This window comes from Python bivittatus, unplaced genomic scaffold (assembly GCF_059951505.1).
Source record: "Python bivittatus isolate LINGU-HERP-01145 unplaced genomic scaffold, Pbiv_v1 ctg000610_np1212, whole genome shotgun sequence".
Taxonomy (NCBI): domain Eukaryota; kingdom Metazoa; phylum Chordata; class Lepidosauria; order Squamata; family Pythonidae; genus Python; species Python bivittatus.
The window spans coordinates 31,245,024-31,266,022 of record NW_028277088.1 but is presented as its reverse complement, the minus strand read 5'-3'; the positions used below and the strand labels follow the sequence as shown (position 1 = coordinate 31,266,022).

General features: G+C 36.9%; 1 protein-coding gene across 2 annotated transcripts; it reads right to left on the bottom strand.

Annotated features, from left to right (window-relative positions):
• Positions 1-710: 710 nt before the first annotated feature.
• Positions 711-19,299, bottom strand: NPY (neuropeptide Y). 2 transcript variants are annotated; one of them, XM_025165097.2, is made up of 4 exons: positions 18,974-19,299; positions 16,998-17,185; positions 6,665-6,745; positions 711-1,237 (listed from the first exon to the last, which is right to left on the bottom strand). In XM_025165097.2, exons 2-4 carry the CDS (start codon positions 17,183-17,185, stop codon positions 1,228-1,230), a joined length of 279 nt encoding a protein of 92 aa, XP_025020865.1. In that variant the 5' UTR covers positions 18,974-19,299; the 3' UTR covers positions 711-1,227. The 2 variants fall into 2 exon arrangements, with proteins under 2 accessions (XP_025020865.1, XP_007425778.1); XM_007425716.3 differs by having other exon boundaries at positions 711-1,193; positions 18,974-19,286.
• Positions 19,300-20,999: the final 1,700 nt, after the last annotated feature.

The following is a 20,999-nucleotide window of genomic DNA, read 5'->3' as shown; positions in this document are numbered from 1 at the left end:
TAGGTCATCAGAAAGTATCTTGTCTCCCTCCAGCTGGACTGAAGAATGAGTTGCAATCCCTGGACAACAAAACATTGCCTTGCCCTCAACAGATTCCAGATGTAGATAAATACATCTGGGGAGAACAGGGAAAAGATTAAAGTCACTGGCCTCATTCAGAACATGCAAATGGAATAATGTGATTTATTTGGTTTTGACTTAATCGGTTATATGATACTAGCCAATGGTGATTTATTCACTAAACCATAATTTGAAAAGCCATAGCTTAGCTCTATGTGTGAACCCAACACATTAGAGCAACCAGCCACTATACCATGATTCTGATCATAACAGGGGCAACCTTGGTTGGCAAGGAAGCTGATGGGCTCTTCTCAGCCACCAGTAGCATTGGAGAGATGCCCTCCCATGGGACCCCAAAGCTTGGGCCTATTGGTGACAGGCCAAGGTCTGTTTAATAAGCTACAGATTCTGCAGTAATGTTCAACCTTTGTAAATCAGTTATTTCTGTTTTCTTAAAAACATTCCCTTTTCCCCCTCTGGGGATAATCTTAAAACACACAAATTAGCAAGGGTGTTCGTATACATTTCTTCATTAGTTGGGATATTCTACTGGAATCCAGTAGATTCTTTCTTTCCCATAAAAATGATATAAATAGTATATAGGTTTGTCAAGACAATAAATAATATTCTGTACACTGATTAGAGAAATATGCACTTTCCACATAATTTTATTTTTTTTTTCAATTGTGTCATGGGCAACAATAGTTATGAAATAAATAATGTTGTAGAAATCAATTGTTAAAAGTGAGCCCCTGAACCAAATAAGGTGTAAAATTAATGCTACTTTTTATACAACTATTAGGGTGGGTGCTACAGTTATTATACATGCTATTTTAGACAGTAAGGAAGTTGTAAATTAAATTTTAATAGCTTAAAAAAATTCTGCTCATTATAGTGACCCTCTTGCATTAAAATGTTACCATTTAGAGTACACAAGTAATTTATTTAAATAAACGTATGTACAAGGATAATGAAGGTGGGGGGGGAACCTACAGATTTCAGTACAATGGCTGCATGCACTGGTGGGTGGACCTCCAACTGGTCTTCTACCAATGGCACATGGAGTGAAAACTAGGAAAAAAAGACTGAAGGTCGGCTGTGACTCCCATCACCACATTGCAGGATCTTCATACCTGCAGCACATCATGAAAAAAAGTGGGAAAAGATTCAAATATCTCTGCAAGAAAATTAAAGATGAACAATTATATAATCACAGATTTTTGAAAGAGACATAGGCAATGAGCTATCATAATACAGTTGAATTTACAATATTTTACATAATGAATTTGAATTAAAATTGACATATGAAGTAAGGGAAAATTAGTATTTTTCTTTTAAAACTCAGCAAATTCTGAATTTGTATTTCTTGTCATTACTGGTATGCCACTGAAGAAGATAGCCAAGTTTAAACTTATCAAGCAATTGAACTGTTAACCATGTATTAATGAGAAGAACTTATTTCTCTTTCTTCCTTGGATGCTGGACCATTATCTTAACAATATAATGAAATATGTTTCAATTTAAAACATCACATTATTTAGTCATACAGAAGCAACAGTTGATTAAGTAAAAGTATTGAATTATTTCAGACATATTTTTAATACTTTTAATTTTAATTTTTTTTAATTTAATGCTTTTCTACTGTTCCTTACTCTAGAATAAATATCAGTTAGTTTACTCAGGGGAGCTTATTCATGCAAGTTACTTTATATTTAGTCTGAGTGCATAAATTAAAAGTGGAGAAATTTTAGCGTGACAAATGTTGCTGGATTGCAGTTCCACCAGCCTCAGCCAGCATGGATGATGGCCAGGGAAATGGGGAAGAACATGGATTCCTTATTCTTGATGCAACATGATTCATCGTATGAAGGGAGTTTAGTGTCATGCAGCTTATAAATTATATCCATATGCAGTGGGTGATAGATTGTACAAACAATACGTGCAAAGAGGTTACACAGCAGTTTGAACATTTTCTGTGAGATAGATGTTAGACTTTTGGGTTATATTGCATGATATGCTTCCTCAGTTTTTGTGCCCTCCAGATATATTGGAACTTCAGATCTTAGAATTCTGAACCAGAATAGCTACACCATCTCAATATTCTGGGAGTTATAGTCCCAAATTATGTGAAGGATACTAAGTTAGGAAAGATGAACGAGGCAAAGCATTTATCAGTTTTCATTTATGTATGTTTTCAACTGTCCCTTATTTCAAACCGATGAGGGATTGTGCCATCACTTCTTAATACGCTTGATCAGAGTAGCTCCAAAGGCCACATCAAGGGGCTCAACAATGTGGGTTTTGAGCTACACTTTGCTCCTTCATGTTTTAAAGGGAAATAACATTCTATCCATACAAAAGAATGGGAAAATGCACTTGAAAAGGGAGCTGAATCAAGACCCTCCTATTAATTAGAATTGTAAGCATAGGAAATATATATAACACATACTCCAGCTCTTACTTCTTTGTGCTGATGGTGAAAATCCAAAGAAGAGGTAGCTGCCTTGTTCAGCTGAATAAGGTTATATAGTTCTCCATGCAATGGGAAAACTTTGTGACTGTGATAGAGCAGAATCTTGTTGCCACATTTAACTGAGCATGGTTATAGTCTTTCTACAAATCTTTCCCATAATTTCAGATAGAATGGAGAGGGGAACATTTTTCTCATCTCTCTATGATTACATAGGTCAAGCAACTGATATGGGGGGATTATTGGAAACAGCCATTTGCCTCAGTATCTATAAAAACACATAATAAGTAAATGTGGCTTTTATTCTGGGACATACCCATTTTCTGTTTTTTCTTCTTTGTCTCTATGCAAAGGCATCCCATAATAGACAGGCAGTCCTCACCCCACCCCTGATTTACATGAATCTCTCCCCTTGCAGGAGAGATAGAGAAATTGGGGGAGTATTCAGTAAGAATAACTGCAGAATGATACAAACTAATGTTTAGCTGCCAACATTCATTACAGTCATCTTGGAAATTCATATTTTTACCACAAACCACTGACATTTATCTCCCGCGCCCATATTCATTTAGAAATAATTATAAAACCTCAGACTCTGGATTTCATGAGGGCAAGTCTGTTCAGTTTCCTGAACTTCATTTGAATCTAAGCTGGCCTGGAATCATCTTTGCAGCATCAAGACATCATAGTTCAGGCAGGGATGAAAATATAAGATTAAAGCTTCTCTGAACAAGAGATGATATCCACTTTTCCTTTGCTTAACAACTGAAACAACTCTTTCCAGGTAGTAATATAAGTAACAGTATCCACAACAAGCCATGATAACATCAGAACGACAACACATGCATTATGAAGTCATTGTACAAATGGTACAATTATAAAATCACATCTAATGAAAGTATGTAGCCTATCTCATTGTGTCATAACACATACATTGTCATTTGTCTCCTCTTTGACCCCAAGAACATCCATGAATACAAGCAAGTTAGAGTAATGAACAACATCACAGATTTCTCCATCAGCCTATATGTGTTGGCTAAAATAGTCGGCCACAAATTTCAGAGTTTTAACAAAAAGTGGAAGAGGAGCAAGTCATTTTTTTTTTTTATATATATATATTTTTTATTTTTTACAACAAACACATACAAACAATAACATAAAAAACATTAAAAAAAACCATCTTCCATTTTAAACCGTGTGTCAGCCAGTTACCAATCATTTGTGCCATCCTTTCATAGTCTTCACTCATCATTTATATAAAATCTCATGTCATCTGTCTAACATATATTTATATATTTATCAATTATCAATTATTATTCATTTGTTACTAGTCTATAACATCAGCTTTCATAATAAGATTTATATCATTTTTATCCATTGATTATATATATATATATATATATAGTAATTTATATCAGTTTGTCAAGTTTCTATTATATAATTTGCTGATCTATTACATTACTATATCTTTTCATCCAACCATTGATAAAACAGATCCCATATCATATAGAATTGTTTATCTTCTTGCTCTCTAATTTCAAATGTTAATTTACTCATCTCTGCACATTCCATAATTTTCTTAATAACTTCCTCCTGCATAGGTACTTTTTCATTTTTCCAGTTTTTAGCAAATACAATTCTAGCCGCTGTCAAAACATTTACAATCAAATATTTCAGTTCTTTACTATATGTTTCAGGTATAATTCCTAATAGAAATGTCTCTGGTTTAAAGTCTATATGTTGTTTTGTCATTTTTTCCAACCATGTGTGGATGGAAACGCAGAAAAAGACTTTTAAACTATTGGAGGATGACCATAAAAAATTGGAAGAAGAGTTACAGAAATCCCCGCAAAAAAAAGATATTAAAGCTAAAATGGATTTAATTAAACATAAAATGGGATTAATGGAAAAGGAGGAGCTGGCACAAAAAATTAGGAGTGCTAAACAGAATTATTTTGAAGATGCAAATAAACCAGGTAGATGGCTAGCTTATAAACTGAGAAAAGAGAGAGAATCAAAAAGGATTAATCAATTGATAAATGAAGAAGGACAGATCTGCTTTGGTAACGAGCACAAGAAAAAAATTATACAAGATTACTATGGAAAATTGTACTATCAAGAGAATGTACAAGAAGAAGAAGTAAGACAACATTTACAGAAAGCGAAATTACCTCAGATACCTAAAGACATTGAAATAATGTTAGAGGGGAATATAACTATGATGGAACTAACAGAAGCTCTAAAAAGCAGAATGTCGGGAAAGCCCCGGGTCCAGATGGGCTGCCAGTGGAATTTTACAAAACCTTCCAGGACATATTGAGCCTTCAACTATTGGAAGTTATGAATGAAGTTATGACAAAGAAGAGGATACCCCAAACATGGACTGAAGCATATATTACACTTATACCAAAGGAGGACACTGACCCGCAACAGGTTAAAAATTATAGACCTATATCTCTACTAAACTCAGATTATAAAATTTTTGCTTCAATATTGGCAGAAAGACTAAAAAGATATTTAAATAATTTTATCCATGCCGATCAAAACGGATTTTTGCCAAAGAGACAAATTAAAGACAACATGAGAGTAATTCTGGACACACTGGAATACTATGAGGCACACCCTGAAAAGCAAATGGCCCTGATATTTTTAGACGCACAAAAAGCCTTTGACAACGTGAATTGGCGATTTATGCTACTGCAACTGGAACAAATGGGCTTTGGTAGAAAATTTACCCAAGCCATTGAAACAATATATCATAAACAGACTGCAAAAATCATGATAAATGGAGATTTAACAGAACAGATAGACATAACAAAAGGGACGAGACAAGGTTGTCCACTATCGCCCTTGTTGTTTGTCTTAACACTAGAAGTGTTGAACAGGAATATAAGAGAAGAGAAAGAAATAAAAGGAATGAAGATTAAAAGGAAGAGTACAAATTGCAAGCTTTTGCAGATGACCTAGTATTTATACTAGAGGACCCACTGGAAACAGCACCTAAATTAGTTGAAAAGATAGAAGAATATGGAAAAGTAGCAGGACTAAAAATAAATAAAGACAAAACAAAGATATTAACAAAGAATATGCTAGCAAGGCAAAAGAAAGAATTGGAAGAAGTCTTGGAAATACAGGTTACAAACAGGGTTAAATACCTAGGGATATACATTACACCAAGATGTAGTACATTGAAGGAGGATAATTATCTTAAACTTAAACGACAGATTGTAATAGATCTGACAAAATGGGAGAATTTACAATTATCAATGACTGGGAGAATATCCACTATTAAGATGAATATATTGCCTAGGATGTTATATTTATTCCAGACAATTCCAATTCGTTTAGGGAAAGAGTTTTTTGATGATTTAAATAAAATTGTATTGAAATATATCTGGCAGGGCAAAAAAGCAAGAATAAAGCTTAAATTACTACAAGATGCAAGAGTAAGAGGTGGGTTTGCCTTGCCTAACTGAGCAAGTCATTTTTTGATGAGTCTGGCCTTATGTATTTAATTTACAATAATTATAAAAATGCATGCTAAAGCAGGATAAGAAAAAATATTAACAATCCACTAAAACATAAGCAGGGAGGGATGTGAGAACTGGAGAAAGGCAACATTAAAAAAAAAGTGTTTAACTGATGTGATCCAGACAATCTATTTTAATTATTGTAACTGAATTGTTAAATATATATTTATCTGTCTGTTTTTGTAATAAAAGTGACTGAGCAATGTTTAACTTTGGTGGGAGCTCACCATGTCTAATAGAAGTGTTATATGAATAATTATGCAGCTAAAATTAGTTTCAGAGATTTTGTTTTTCAGAAGGACTAAGAGAGAAAAAGAATAAGAGGAGAAAGTGCCAATAAATGAGAACCCTGTTATTCATGTTAGACTCAGTATGTTTATAGTACAACACAACATTCATACCTGGAATCACCACAGAGTGAGATAGCAGTTCCCTTTTTTCTTCCTTTTGAGATACCAATTAATATCTGGCAACCTTCAAACTACAGAACTCATTAGCATTCTAGATCTGATGCAATCCTAGATATGTCCATGCAGAACTTGGGCTTTAAATTAAATATGGACAGTCTAAATAAAGTTCTAAGCAAGTTAGAAGAATAACTTACCTAGATCTAGGAATGTTTTCTGTACTTTCTCGCAACAAAAGATCGGAGATCAGTGTCTCTGGGCTGGATCGTTTTCCGTATCTGTTAAATGAGTTTAAAAATTAAGTTTGTTAGATCTTTTTAATAAAAAAGCACTAAACAAGCACAAACATGCACAACTGTCAATCAACATTCCAATGCACATTTATTATTCAACCCATCACAATATATACAGTATTACTGACCAGCTGAAGAAAAAAATATACAAGATCTAGTGTTAATAAAAATGGGGAACAATTCAGCTTAACTACTAAATGTAAATTAAAACATAATCTAAACATTGCATTGTTTCCCCCATATGTAATCTATCAATCAGCAGCTGATTGATATTATACATGGGCTTTGTAAACAAAGGATCTGGTGCTCAGTCTTGCCATCTCCAAATAAAAAGTCCAAGAATATTTAATTCAAAAGACTCCTTGGACAGACACTGCCAGTCAAAACTCACTAGCTGCCCCCAGTGTTGTGTCTTCTGATATGCTGGAATACAACTTCTTCAACTTCAGCCAGTATGGCAGGGAATAAATACATTCAATACAGTAAAAGTATGCAATATAAAATATTAAAAAATGATTAAAAGCCCAGTGGTACAGAACAGTCATCACTGTCTGCCTAAAACGCAACTGAGAGGAAATCAAGCTAACCCTTCTGAAGAGTAATTCTGCAATAGTGCTACCTCAATAAAAAGAGGTAACATACTACTGCTAGTAGCAGGGTATCTATTAGGCCCTCCAGTTGCAGCATACTATTCAACCAAGCAAGCTACAGAACCCCATTTTACTGACAGTGAATTAAGACTTAAAGAGAGACTTTTAAAAAGAAGTTTCTGGAGGACAGGAGAGGGAAAGAGGAAAAAATACAAGAACTATTTGATGCTGCAGAAGAAAGTTCTAGTAAATCATATATTCTATCAGATCTAGATTTTAAAACCCTATTTTCGTTGCAATTGTATACACAAATGTAGTCAGAGACTTTTTTTCAGTGTTTCTCTGTATCTTCAAAAGGCAAAATATGAGTGAAAAATGAAAAAACTGAAGAGTACCAGCTGCATTATTAAACTGTGAACCTTGTGTTTTAATTCATTATACAGCTGATTCAAGCACTTTCCTAGAATGGTCTGTGGCTTGTTTTTGCTTATCTTCCCCAGAGTATGTGCCAGTGGACTTACCTTCAGCAGTAGAGCAAGTAAATATCTTTTTAATAATAAAGGCGGGGGACTGTATTTGTTTTAAACAAATCTAAACTTGCCAACTATCACAGGGCAAAGTTTTTATTGGAATCAGTTAATAAGATTATTGGATGATGTTTTTAAGAATAAAAAGGAGATTTCAGCTTCTGTAAATATAAGGGAATTTGAGCAAAACTGCCATTCTCTCACACTGAGTCAAACTGAGCCAAGGCTCAAATCCAGCAGCTCTCCTATCTTGCAATGGTGAACGCTGACAACTCTTGCAGTTTTAAGACAATGTTCTTAAGCATTTCTTCTTCATCCAAAGCAACAAAACAAAATAAAAATAGTTCCCTTAAGAATATCAGTCTCATTATATAACCTTCAAGAGTTAGATCTGTTGTTTGTATTTGGAAAAGAAAAACCAGAACATGATAACATATTTTTACTATATTGATGGATTTGAATAGATATATGATCTGTGCAATGATTGCAACTACTGCATGATGACTTGATGGTTTGAAAACTTCTTTGCAGATTAATAAACTCACTATGCATGAGGATAATTTACTCTCTCAGAAGTTAGAAATACTGATATGCCAAGATCAGCACTGCATATTATCAAGAAATCAGGTAAACGTATTTGGTGGCTGATGGGAGTACTTCCATCATTCCAGGTCAAAGTGGGCCATTCAGAGAGTACCAGACTGAGTCAGACTGAATTGGATGGAATATATGAAGGTTCAATGTGTTCAGTTAGCAAATGGGAGGATTTAAGTAAAGGGAAGTTTCCCTAATGCTAAATGCTGACAAGCTGACTTAGTAACTGCTGCTAGTGAAAAGTAGTTCTGAATTTTTCCTCCACAACAGTCTCATAAGGAATGTTATACATCATTGATAAGCATTATCTGCACAAGCTGCTTTTTGAAAACTTATAGAGCTGTTAAAGAGGCTGTGGGCATAGAAACAACGAAGACATTGAGCTGTCAACATTTTACCCAGTATAAATGTGTCTTTGAACATTGTGCCTTTTGGATAACAATATGAAAAGTTGTCTTTTTTTCTGGAAAGAGTAGAAGAGCTAAAGTGCTGTTGCAAGACGATATGGAAGATAATAAGTACATTCCTCATTGTTTAATCAAAAAGCGGGCCTTTGAAACTCATCTGTTAAAATCCTTGCTAATATCTGTGGTAAGTGTGATAGAATACAGTCTCTGGCCTGACATGATTTGCCAGATGTTTCTTGTTAGTACTAAGTTAGTCTTTCCAACCTGGTAGACTCCAGATGTGTTAGACTAGATTAGGAAGGCTGATTTGAATCCTACAGATGCATAATGTCTCAGAGATTCAAACAAGACCGTGGATCCTTCCCAAGTAATCTTTCCCACAATGAGAAATGCTGAGAATTTGCCAATCTCAATTTTGTTGGAAGTCAAGAAAGAGTGGGGTCTTTGACTCAAAGGAGCAGAGAGGAACAGACCTGCTTGAAACTTAGCAGAAATTCTCCTCCATCTCCCATTCCACAGAAGGCAATGTGGGGGGTGAGATTGATGAAATGTTTGGATAACAATTTTCCAATTTTTTTCAGCTTTTTGTACCTACTTTGTTCTATATGCTCTTTATTTGGAAAACTGTACATTCCTTTTTTTTAGATCACTTCCACATGTTGGTCTTAAATCAGTTTTTGTTTTAGATTCGCTCTAGTGGAACTGTAAAAACTACAATGGTTGTAATGTACATTTAAAAAAATAGATTTTCTTCTATCCTGGATTAATATTTCCATATGGCAGAAACCATGAAATAAACCTTCAAGAAAGTCTGTTTTGTGACACATGGGAATGGTTCAATACACGCAGGATGCTTTCCTGTAAACGTGCTTTCCTCATATAAGTAATGGTTGGAATACATGTTGTTGCATCTTTTCCCAATATTTACATTTTTCCAACCTGAACCTAAACAAAGTACTTGATACCATTGGATTCAAATCAGTTCAATTCCAATAATTTTTTTAAGGTGAGTGTTCAGTGTAACTCAGAGATTTTTCAGTACAGTGGAACCTCGGTTTACGAATTTAATTCGTTCCTTGACTCTGGTCACACCCTGAATTGGTCGCAACCCGAAGGAAATTTCCCCATAAGGTTCAATGTAATTACCGTTAATCCATTCTGGCGTGGAGGACAGGGAGGCGGCTATTGCTTGGAGGGAGAGTCCCCCTCCCTACGACCACGTGTCAGGGGCGGAAAATGGCCGCGGACCACGTGTCAGGGGCAGAAAAATGGCCGTGGACCGTGTCACGGGAGGGAAAATGGCCACATATCCTGTTCGTACCCTGAGGCAGAGTTCACAAACCGAGGTAAATTTTTGCAGCCGGAGCTGGTCGTAACCCGAAAAGTTTGTTAACAGAGGCGTTCGTAACCCGAGGTACCACTGTAATTCAGCTTTTTTTTTTTAACTGACTTCACTGAAGAGTTCTTGAAATTCAAAAGGCTGCAATTATTTTATGTAATTTCATCTAGCCGAATAAAAAGCTCCTGCTATTATTTTTTTACAAGGCTACTATTGCTTCATATGGGAATTGGAATATACCACATTTACCCATTCTATAGAGGGTTCCTGTTCAGGAATATGAAAACACTTTGCTATGACTTTTATTTCAGGATTCATTGCCACCTATCACTAGGTACTCCTACCTAGTTTGGCTTTAATTGATTTTATTGCTAACTCCAACAGCTAGAATTATAACAATCTTTGTTAACATAAAGGCTGTTTGGTTTATTTTGTTTTCCATTGGTTAGTAGATCTGTATAATTCTGATAGAATGGGCAAAAAAAAACTTCAACAGCTGGACTTTATATTTGGAAAAATGACAAATGTTTACTTACATCTTCTTTCCTGCAAACTTTGGAAGAATCATAACCTAATATTACTCTGTATCTGATAGGCCTGCTCATGTCTGAAGACTCTCAGTCATTCTATCCAAGAATATAACAGGGCAGGCACAGGTCCATGATCAATCACACGTTTTTCTTCTCTCCCCTATTTTTTTCCCCTTAACCAATTTGCTTAAAGAGTTCTTTAAATTTGAAAACTTGTAACAATTTTGTATAACTCCATCTCACCTAGGAATTTTGAACAGTATTACTACACATCGTGATGATGATGATGATATTGATGATGATGAGCCAGATTAAAATCAAGTGATAGAAATTACAGGGAATATTTCAGAAAATATTAGGAGTGTTCTCCCATACAGAAGAGCTGTTGATGCTGAAAAATTTTGCCTTGACCACTGTTGGATATTCCTTCAGAGATTGGTGGATTATCCATTTGGAAGGCTGCATTTGCATCCTTTGATCAAGACTGTGATGGGAGAAAGTATTCAAAGACCACATCGTTGCATTCCATACTTGATACAGTTCTGATCTCCTGTATCTCTATTGTCATTGACCAAGCAACAACAGAAGTAAACCTGAAGTATGTTCAAAGAATAACCATTCAAACCTAAGGCAGAATTTGCTGTTATAATGTCATTTTAATATTCATTTCATTTAAAACCAGGTAGGTGATCTTGAGCCAGAAACCCCTATCAACCCAAATTGCCATCAGGCTCTGTGACAAGCCATGTGAAAAACCAAAACCTTCATTGCAACATGCACTGATAAGCTTCAGTGTAAGAAGCAGCTGAGTGCAGCGCAAAACAAGTGGATCCTGCAACTAAGCATGACAAATGCAAAGAAGAATAATTTCATTTTAATATTTGTTCTAAATATAATTTTAAGTAACCAGACAGGATTCACATATTTGGAGTAAGCCATCGTATGGTATATTGCTTTGCAGTTCTATAAACCTTGGAAAAAGTAGTTTATTAAATAAACAAGGTTTAGCACCTGTGAAGGCAGTCATAGTGACAAAATGAATCTTCTTACATGTATAATATGACATTTTTAAAGCATCACAATCGGTTCCTTAGGTCTGGATTTGTGCAGGGTTGTCTTGTCCAGGAAACAATTCTGATTTGTTTTATGATCACATAGAATAACATAATACAAGAACCAGGGTAAGGCTATAGACAGCAGCGACTACTGCTTGGAAAATTACAGCACTTTATGGGAATTGTTCCCTGTTGTATCTATGATCCATTGGTTTACAGAATAGCCTTATGTTTGCAATCTCAGGCAATTAAAAATGCTTGGAGAAGCATTTCTATTAGATTCTTGATCTCTTTTTAGCTATTTTAATGCAGAGACAATAATTTATTTGTTTGCTAAAACAACTTTAATGGGCAATATTATCTTCCTGGCTTCTAATTCAATTCTTCCAACTCCAGAGTCCAGTGAGGTAAGTGAAAACCTAATTAAAACTATGTCAATTGTTTTGAATTGTAAATCAATTAGGGGATGAGTCAAAACTGGACTATGCTATAATAATTTATTGGGGCTAAATGGGATAAGCAGTTGAGTTGTAGTATTATTACTTACAAAGGGAGATATTTCACCTCTAAATTTCATTTCTGCTATTTAAATTATAAAATTGAAATATCAAAATAACTTAGCTTTGTATGTTCTCTCTCTTTTTTTAAAACTTTCCCTCAAAGGTTAATTCCAATCTACATGCATCCTAAAGACCTGTATCTGAACAAATTATTTCACAGTATGCAGCCTACTTGTTAACCCCAACTTTGGAAATCCCAGAAGAAAATTATTTTTAAAAATAAAATTATATTAAAAAAAAAACAATAGTTTAAATCCTGACTAATCTCCCTAAAGTGAACTGACTGGAAATCCCATTGATTTTAATGGGTCTATTCTTCATATGACCAACCTGGTCACACAATCCTTCAAAATGACATTTATTCGCTAATAAAGTCAATGCAGGATGTATGCCCTTTTTTGCAGGGATCTTTGAATGCTGTCTTTTGACAGGCTGTCCAATCCATGTCTATTTTAAGGAAACAGAATCGTAAGGGAAAAAATGGGCATGGAAGCTGCACCTGTACAATCAATCAAAAGGAAAATGCATAGGTCACCTGCAGTCTCTATCACAATGTACTGCATTTCTATTTCAATTTTAGTAATTATGTGTGTATTTATATGTATAAATAGCATGTAAAATTGGTATGCAAACGATGTCACCTTTTTGACATCGTTTCCTTTTTTGCAATGATGCTTAAGTACCCACCCTCTGCAGCAAATGTACAATAGGCAATTCAGACTCCTTCAAGATAAAATGCCCTTAAGTAGTAACTTAAGCAAAGGATTGCACCCCATTTGAATGGTTCAGACTATAGGATCTGGTTGATCTATTCCACATACATTCCTTTTATGCACAAACACAGGCATAGGTCAACTATTATAAAAACATTTAAAATTATTTTATAGGAATGTTTTCTGTTGACTAATTTCTGTGAGTTTGTGTAAGTGGGAATATATATAGTTAAATTACATTTTTACATACAGAGATCCAGTATTAATGATGCAATGTACTAGGAAGCCCATTTTACACACTGTGTCTGGTGGAGCATTCCCAGATAATTATGCAAAGACTGTGTGTCTGGAGATGAGTAAGGAATCTTTCTGAAATCACTCATCCTGGTCTTGAAATGCAAGCTTTAAAAGTCACCATTTTCTATAAAATGCTTTAGGATTCTTACAGTACCACAACCTGACAGAGTTCCCATTTGTTCCTGCCAAATTTGATCATAACTGTTATAACTATTTGATGTTTTTCTCCTGTCACACAGTAAAAAAAAAAAAAAAAAGAGGGGGGAGAATCTGCTGACCAAACCAAGCTGTAGACAGGTTAGAAAGCAACTTTTTATTTGAATATGAAGGGAATCTTCATATTCCCTTCCTAGAAGGGGAAAGTGGGCACATAGAAGTCAACTGATAAAAGTGCGGGAGCAGGACCAGCTTGCAGAATGGAGATGGGCTACATACAGTCCATGAGCTGCCTGTGCCTTTCTTCATATGGTCTCATGAAGTCTAGTGATCGGCCTCATGGAAAAAAGAGAAGCCACAAAGCTTTTCCACCTTCAGCATGTAGCTCAGCACTGCTGCATTCATTAAAATAATCTCTCCAAGCAATACTCAGTATCAGGATCACAATTCCCCATCCACTACTATACCTTCATCTGAAAATTTCAGATTAAGCAGGGGATGGCTTTTATTCTTTATTTCCACAATAGGATCACATCACATTCTAGGTTTTTTTCTTGCTCTCTCTTCATCTTTCTGTCTTAAGAAAGGTTTGTCTAGGACTAATAGGATCAAATAACATTCACTTTTATCTTCAAAAGTTCAAACTCCATTTACACTGGCAGCTCCATATTGGGCTGATGATGGCAAGGAGAAGTCAAGCAAAGAGCAAATCATCTTTTTCTATGTTCCAGAATGGTAACCCTGTTATTCTGTTGCAGCAAAGACAACAAAGAGCCTTACAACACCATAAAGAATAACACATTTATTATTGTATAAGTTTTTATGGGCTAGAAAGTTGATGGAATGAACTCCAATTGGTAAAAGCATATGCCATAAAAATGTGTGGGCCTTTATCATGACATAGAATTGTTTTTCTTCCCTTTTGATAGTGCATGCTTAGGGCAAACAGCCATTTATCATGATCAACTCCTGACTTGAGCAACATTGGGACAGCAGATTAACAAAGGGTAATAATAGAACTACTACAGGGGAAGATATAACTCCTAGGAAAAAATTGTCATTGTGTCTTCTTGAAAGTTCCTCTATTTTTCTACCTTATTCTTCGTTGCTTTCAAACTTATTAAAGTATAATTTGAGCCTAATTTATAATTGCAATGTGACTGATGGTTCAGGCGGTGCTTTTTATTGTTGTATCACTCTCCACATTCAGAAGCCACCCTGGCTATCCATGCTTCCTAATCTGAAAAAGTCCCATGGAAAGAGTCTAATTCAGGTATAAGTCAGGGAAGCTGCAGAGGTTACAGACTGCTACAGAAAAAAATTGTACAGCGAAATTCAAAATACACAGATCCGTCATACTGAGTTACACATAAGAATGCTACAACCCATCAATAAAGAATTTCAGTGAATTTTTTTCTCTTTTGGACAAGTGAGATTCTCATCTTTATTATTTTATTTATCCATTTATTTATCCACATATTGCATTCTTATTAAATCTGCACCCACATAAATATGTAAAACCCATAAAATTCAAGGCAGATGGTCAAAATGCAGAAGAAATTACCTAGAATATTCTTGACATCTCTCCTAAATATCAGGGAACTTATAATACCTTATTATCTTGACCTGCCATATGGGCTGGAAGAAGGGACTCTATTTATACCAGCACCCTTAGTGTAGACTTCCTCAGATGGCTGGACACAGGGATATGGTTGATGGACCAATGGACTGACCTAATATACTTGTTCTTACCACAATTACTCTTTGCTGATACTGGAATTTATAGCAACAGCTGTACTATGAACAGTAAGCCTATCCATAAGAACATCTGTGGAGGGGGGGCATGGCTGTAAAGTATCAGTGTCAGCCCTATCCTAGAACTGATTTAGACTTTTTTTCCTAAACAGGAACAATGTCAAAAATAGGACGGCTTGGTTTAGTACACCATTCGCCAGTTTCATGCCTTCAATATATAGTTCTACAACTCCTATGGCCCTCAGCCAACATCACCATACTGAATTCATAGTGTGTCTCTACAGCTCAAATTCAGGCTATAATCCTATAAAAGTTGGCTGAAACATTCATGGAGTTGCAGTCCTATCACATCTGGAGGGCACTGGACTGAGAAAGGCTAGTTTGGATGGTCTTTCCATTTTAAATGTCTGTCCTCAAGATCATATATTGTTCTCAGCAGACAAAAAAAGAACACAAGAAAAAGAATCACATAGGTGGCCTGCCAACTCCCTGTGGTTGTAGGATACATCTGGCAAAATGCCCCACATAAGGGCTGCCTCTTCTTCATTTCACCAGCAGGCAAAGACTGGTTTCCCCAGAACTCCAGATACAAATGATAAACCAGGTTATAATTCAGTTACCTTCCTCCCATTCTTGAATTAGACATGCTCAAGTGCAAAGTAAATTATAACAGCCACAGCAACAAAAAAGTGGTTTTGTTTGGGCTAATAAATTTCCTCCTTATTTAGGCATCCCCAACAAATTTTTCATTGTCCTACTCCTCGTTCAAAAGAAATGGCTAGCCTTTTGGAAAGAAAGAAGCTTTATCCATCCCCACCAACCTACTATTACTGCTTCTTCTATGTTTTGCAATGAAAAGTTAGTGCTAGTCCTAACACAAGTATTATCCAGCTACAAATCTTGATAGTTTGTTTGTTCCATATACCGACCCAGCTTAGATTATAGGATAATCACAGTTATTAAGAAGGGCAGAGGGAAGGAATGATGAAATTGACAACTCTATCCTACTGCTATTGGAGAGAAAATAGTTCCATGGCTATTTTTTAAAAACAGTGGACCAATAATGGCCCCCATCTATCATGTCTCCACCACAAATGATATAAAAATACCGCCACATATTTTGAAGATCGCCCTGCAATAGCAATTAACTATTACTTTTTATTACAGTTTACCAAGGAGGAAAATACATCTGGGATGCAACTGGGATGGACAGTCTCTAGCATTCCTCAAAATAAAGGATGAACGTAGCAGGGAAACCATCAGTGTTTCTTTCTTTCATATATATGTGTGTGTGTGTGTGAGAGAGAATACATACATACATACATATATATATATATATATGAATATATGAATATATATATTCAGCCATATGTATATATATAAATATATTCATATACATGAATATATATGTCTATGTATATGTTCAGCCAATTATACCACACAAATACTTTGTGCTTAATAGTTTCATAGGAAGGGGAATTTTACCAGGGATAACGGAACCAATCATAGTTTTACATGGTGACAAACATGCATTTGGAACAATTCCCCAAATTACTAGTACTCCAAGATCTAAATGACACTATGTCAGGATTCCTTCATGTTTTGTATGAGGGGCAACAGGATAAAAACTGGAAAATAAAAATATCCCCTCACATGATAAGGTACCATATCGTACACCTCTCCTTTCCACACTGAATGTTGCTTTGGTACCTACCTTTGCCGTGTGATGAGGTTAATGTAATGCCTCAATGCTGAGTAGTATCTGGCCATATCTTCTGCAGGCGCATCCTCACCAGGGCTGTCTGGTTTGGAAGGATATGCTTCTGCCAATGTCCCCAGACAGATCAGCAGGCACAGGGCAAGAGTCATCATGGACAACCACAACCGCATAGTCCCCTGCATCTGTAGGAAAGTAAGAAATTGCAGGGGGAAGGCAATCAAAGGATTATTTTCAATATTTTTCTGTTCCCCCTTCTCCGGGAAGGAATAGAAACATTGTGGTTACCAATCCCTTGCTTTCACAAAGATTCGTAGAATAAGAAGCTCTTTCGGACCTAGTGAATATACTAAGCTGCCACTTAGAGTCACTTGTGATTGGCCTATAAGCCTAAGTAAGGACATAAATAAGGAAATAAAATTATTTACCCAGAGGCTAGTTGGGCTGGATGGAAATCTATCTCTGTTGCTTGGAGAAGTGCTTCTGTAACCTCATTAGCTTGCAAGCTAGCCCCTGTAATTATTTAATGTTGAGAGAGAAACTGTTTTGTGGTATGTTTTTAATGGCTTTAATGCCTTACAAATTGCTATGAGTTTTTTTGGTTGAAGAGCAGTACAGAACACTTATAAGTAAAAGGAGGAACAAAATATAACTCCTCTGCACCTCAGTGTTGCAATTACATTCTGAGAGGAAATTTTGGAAGGCATTTCTTCCAAATTCTTCTCTTGTTTTCTTTCTAGTGGCTGTTATTTAAAAATGTTCGAAACCTTTCCCATTGGGTTGACAAACAGAGAGGTCTATACACCATTATATCATTCAAAAAGGCATTGTGTAGCTATTCCATCTTTCCTTCCTTAATGGATTTGCCCTGAAAAGAAAAATAGGTTGGAAGAAATAACAGGAGAATTACAAACAGAAAACATAACTGAACCCCCCCCCTCCCCACCTCAAATTCCATCAATAACGCACAGCATTGCAGAATAAAAGCATTGTCTGGAAACACCCTAGGGAAAAATATAGGTTTATGTAATACACCTAGATCTTCGTATGGGTAAGTTTCTTTTTTTAAAAAAAATGCCTAATCCTTATAACCTGTTTATAAAATTCAGCTGAAAACTTACTAAATTTGCAAGTTTGGCGCCAGCTGTTCTAATTAGCAGCATAACAAAGAGGCAGTGAAAATGATTGAAAACCTCAGATCACTGCTAATTCAGGAATGCTTAAAACTGCTCTCTAAGATTTGGGTCTGTGTTAGGATTTTTCCTCCCTTCCCTTCCACCCTGGAGATGGGAAAACTAACCTTGGGGTCCTTTGATGGAAAACAGATGCAATTTGCCACTAATTTGCACAACAAATCCTTCCCCAACCACATAGAAACTGATGCATCCCAAAGGTATTATACCCCCCCCCCCAATTACATTCTTTTAAAAGTCTTGTTTAGCTTATTGGGTTGTGGGGTTTGTTGGTTTGTTTTCAAATTATTCTAACTTTTCCCCGTAAACTGTTGATAAAAAAAGAATTCCAATTCCCGAAAAAAAGGGGGGGGAGGGGATCTTTCTCGCAAAAGAAGTGGAAATAGAGGTATACTTCGAGCAGACGGGACGCCTTTCCTCTACACCCGGGTCCCGGGGAGCCAAATGGTTGGGAGAAAAGTCCAGCTGAACTTAGCCACGCGCTTCGACCGCAGCATCGCGCGGGAAAAGTGGCGAGTCTTTAACGCGGAAGGAAGCGGCGCTTCCAGAGAAGGAAAAGGAACTGCCTGGGGGGAAAGCCGCTTTCCTCAGGAGGAACTAGTTCCCGAAGGAAAGGAAGAGTCCTCGGTCTGAGGGAACGCGGCGGAGACAGGGAAAGCGGTGGACCTCGAGGAAACTCTGCCCAGTCGAGTTTCCCGCGAACAGACGCGAGTCTTCCTGGAAAGGAGAAGAAAGGCAGGAAGAGAAAGCGACGCGATGTCGGGACAGGCGCCTGCTCACCTTTTGTGGTACGTAAGACTCTCGCTTGCTCTGCTACTCCCGGATCGATCTTGGCTGCTCTCCTCGCCAATGGCTCCGTTCTCCCAGTGTGGGGCTGCGCGCCTCGGCGAGGGTTTTTTATGGCTTCTCCGGCAGGCAGGAGGGGCCTCCGGCGATCGCGCATGGGTGACTTCAGATCCCCCCTCCTCGCCCGCGGTCTCCTTACTCTCTGTTTGCGCCTTGTCCCGCGTTTGGCGTTGGAGGCTGCTCCAGCCTTTGGCGCTGACTTGGGAGGGGGCGCGCAGCTGTCGAGTCAAAGGCGCTTGTCCCCCTGTCCACTCCTGGACAAGTTTAAATCAAACGAAGAAACCGAAAAAAAAAAAAAATGTTTCCGCCAAGCAACACTTTTTCGTAAGGCTTCGGCAGATCCACTGCCGTCCAGTGGGGAACTGCTGGAACCGAAACTTTTGATGCAGCACAGGTTTTGAAAGCATCTTTCCACCCGCCTCCCTAAATCCATCTGTCCTGACCTTGTGCTACTCCCCAGATGTGTGGAACTACATTTCCCATCACTCTCAGTCACTGTCACTTTGGGGAGTCCAACACTGTTGGAAGGCCTCAGGGTGAGATGGCTGGGTCCCTATTTTGCCAATGGGAGGGGATACAGTGGGGCAAAGAAACCACTCTGGAATAGATCCAAAATAGTCCGGAGAGAGATCAGGCTCCCACAGGCACTGGCAGCAGCTATGGACTTCAAAGGGAGAGTAAATTTTCTACTGGGGTGCACCAAGAATTTGCATTCTGTCTGGGAGGCAGCATTCCTAGAAGCCTTCACTCTCCTTTTTTTCTTCCAACATTGATCTTGAAATTGAGAACTCAGTCATCCCATAAGCACTGTGATAAATTTCAAATCCAAAAATGGAATTCTGCCAAACTAAAGCTAGAAACAGACAATAAACCCTGTTGGCTGCTGTCTGCTGCCCCAGCAGGAGAGGCTGAGTGACTCTGGAATTCCACCAGTATGCACCGTCATATCCCTAGATTTCACAAGCTACTTTTTTGATGTGAAGATTAACTTCCAGGCTAAAGAGTGAGAACAAATTTAATGAGTAAGTTTCAGAAGTGTTTATGGATAAAACAGCTACTGCCTATGCTGTTTCGTGCATTCATGCACACTATTTTTTTCTAGTTTTATTAGTGTGCATGATCCACTGATACATCAATATAGACATTTCTGTTTCACACATTATAAGGGACATTTTAAGTATCCTGGTGAAATGCAATTATTACATTTACTAAAACTATAACATGTAGTGAGCATTGTAAATTTGCTCATCTTTGCAAGTGAAAGGAAAGGTTGTATGTCTTCTTGTAAACATGTGAGGTAACATGAATATAATAGTTGGAATAGTACACTAGATTTTCTCTTGTTCTACTCATGGCATTTACAGATGGCCAGATATTCTAAGAAGAACCAGATACACGTTTTGGGGGGCTGATGTAAAAATCATCTAATTCTAGCAGATGCTGGACCAAACTAAACATAATAGTAGCAAACTATACTATTTTCTACATGGAGGAAAGATGACTATAGTATGACTAATTATGACTGTAATGTGACAAAAGGAGAACCTTTCATTCTAATAAAAATACCATTTCCACCAGTTGCTATAAACCTGGGAATGGATATTTGGGAATAAACCCCATAGGATTGTGGGATTTAGTTCAAATTATCCATGTATCAACAAGGCTTAAATCATGCATATAGTTAAAGTCCCATTAGTAGACCATCAATGACACTCCAGTTGTTAGAATCCAGTTTTCACCAGCATATAACTGAAGGTGATGTAGTCCAGCAATATATGGATGGGATTTATAGCAGAGTAACTGTGCACAGGACTGTAGTCTCTGATTGACAGCAGCTTGATCTCGACTGATTATGTGCCATCAAAGTCAATGTCGACTCTTAGTGACCGTATGCTGTAGATCACTCTTCTCCAGGATGATTTGTCCTCAACCTAGCCTTCCAATAGTGCACCTATTGCTG

Coding starts and splice junctions, on each gene's coding strand:
- NPY (XM_007425716.3), bottom strand. CDS start 17,185: ATGCAGGGGACTATGCGGTTGTGGTTGTCCATGATGACTCTTGCCCTG. Junction 6,746..16,997: donor AACCTCATCACACGGCAAAG/GTAGGTACCAAA, acceptor CTCATTTAACAG/ATACGGAAAACGATCCAGCC. Junction 1,194..6,664: donor GAAAACATTCCTAGATCTAG/GTAAGTTATTCT, acceptor GATGTGCTGCAG/GTATGAAGATCCTGCAATGT.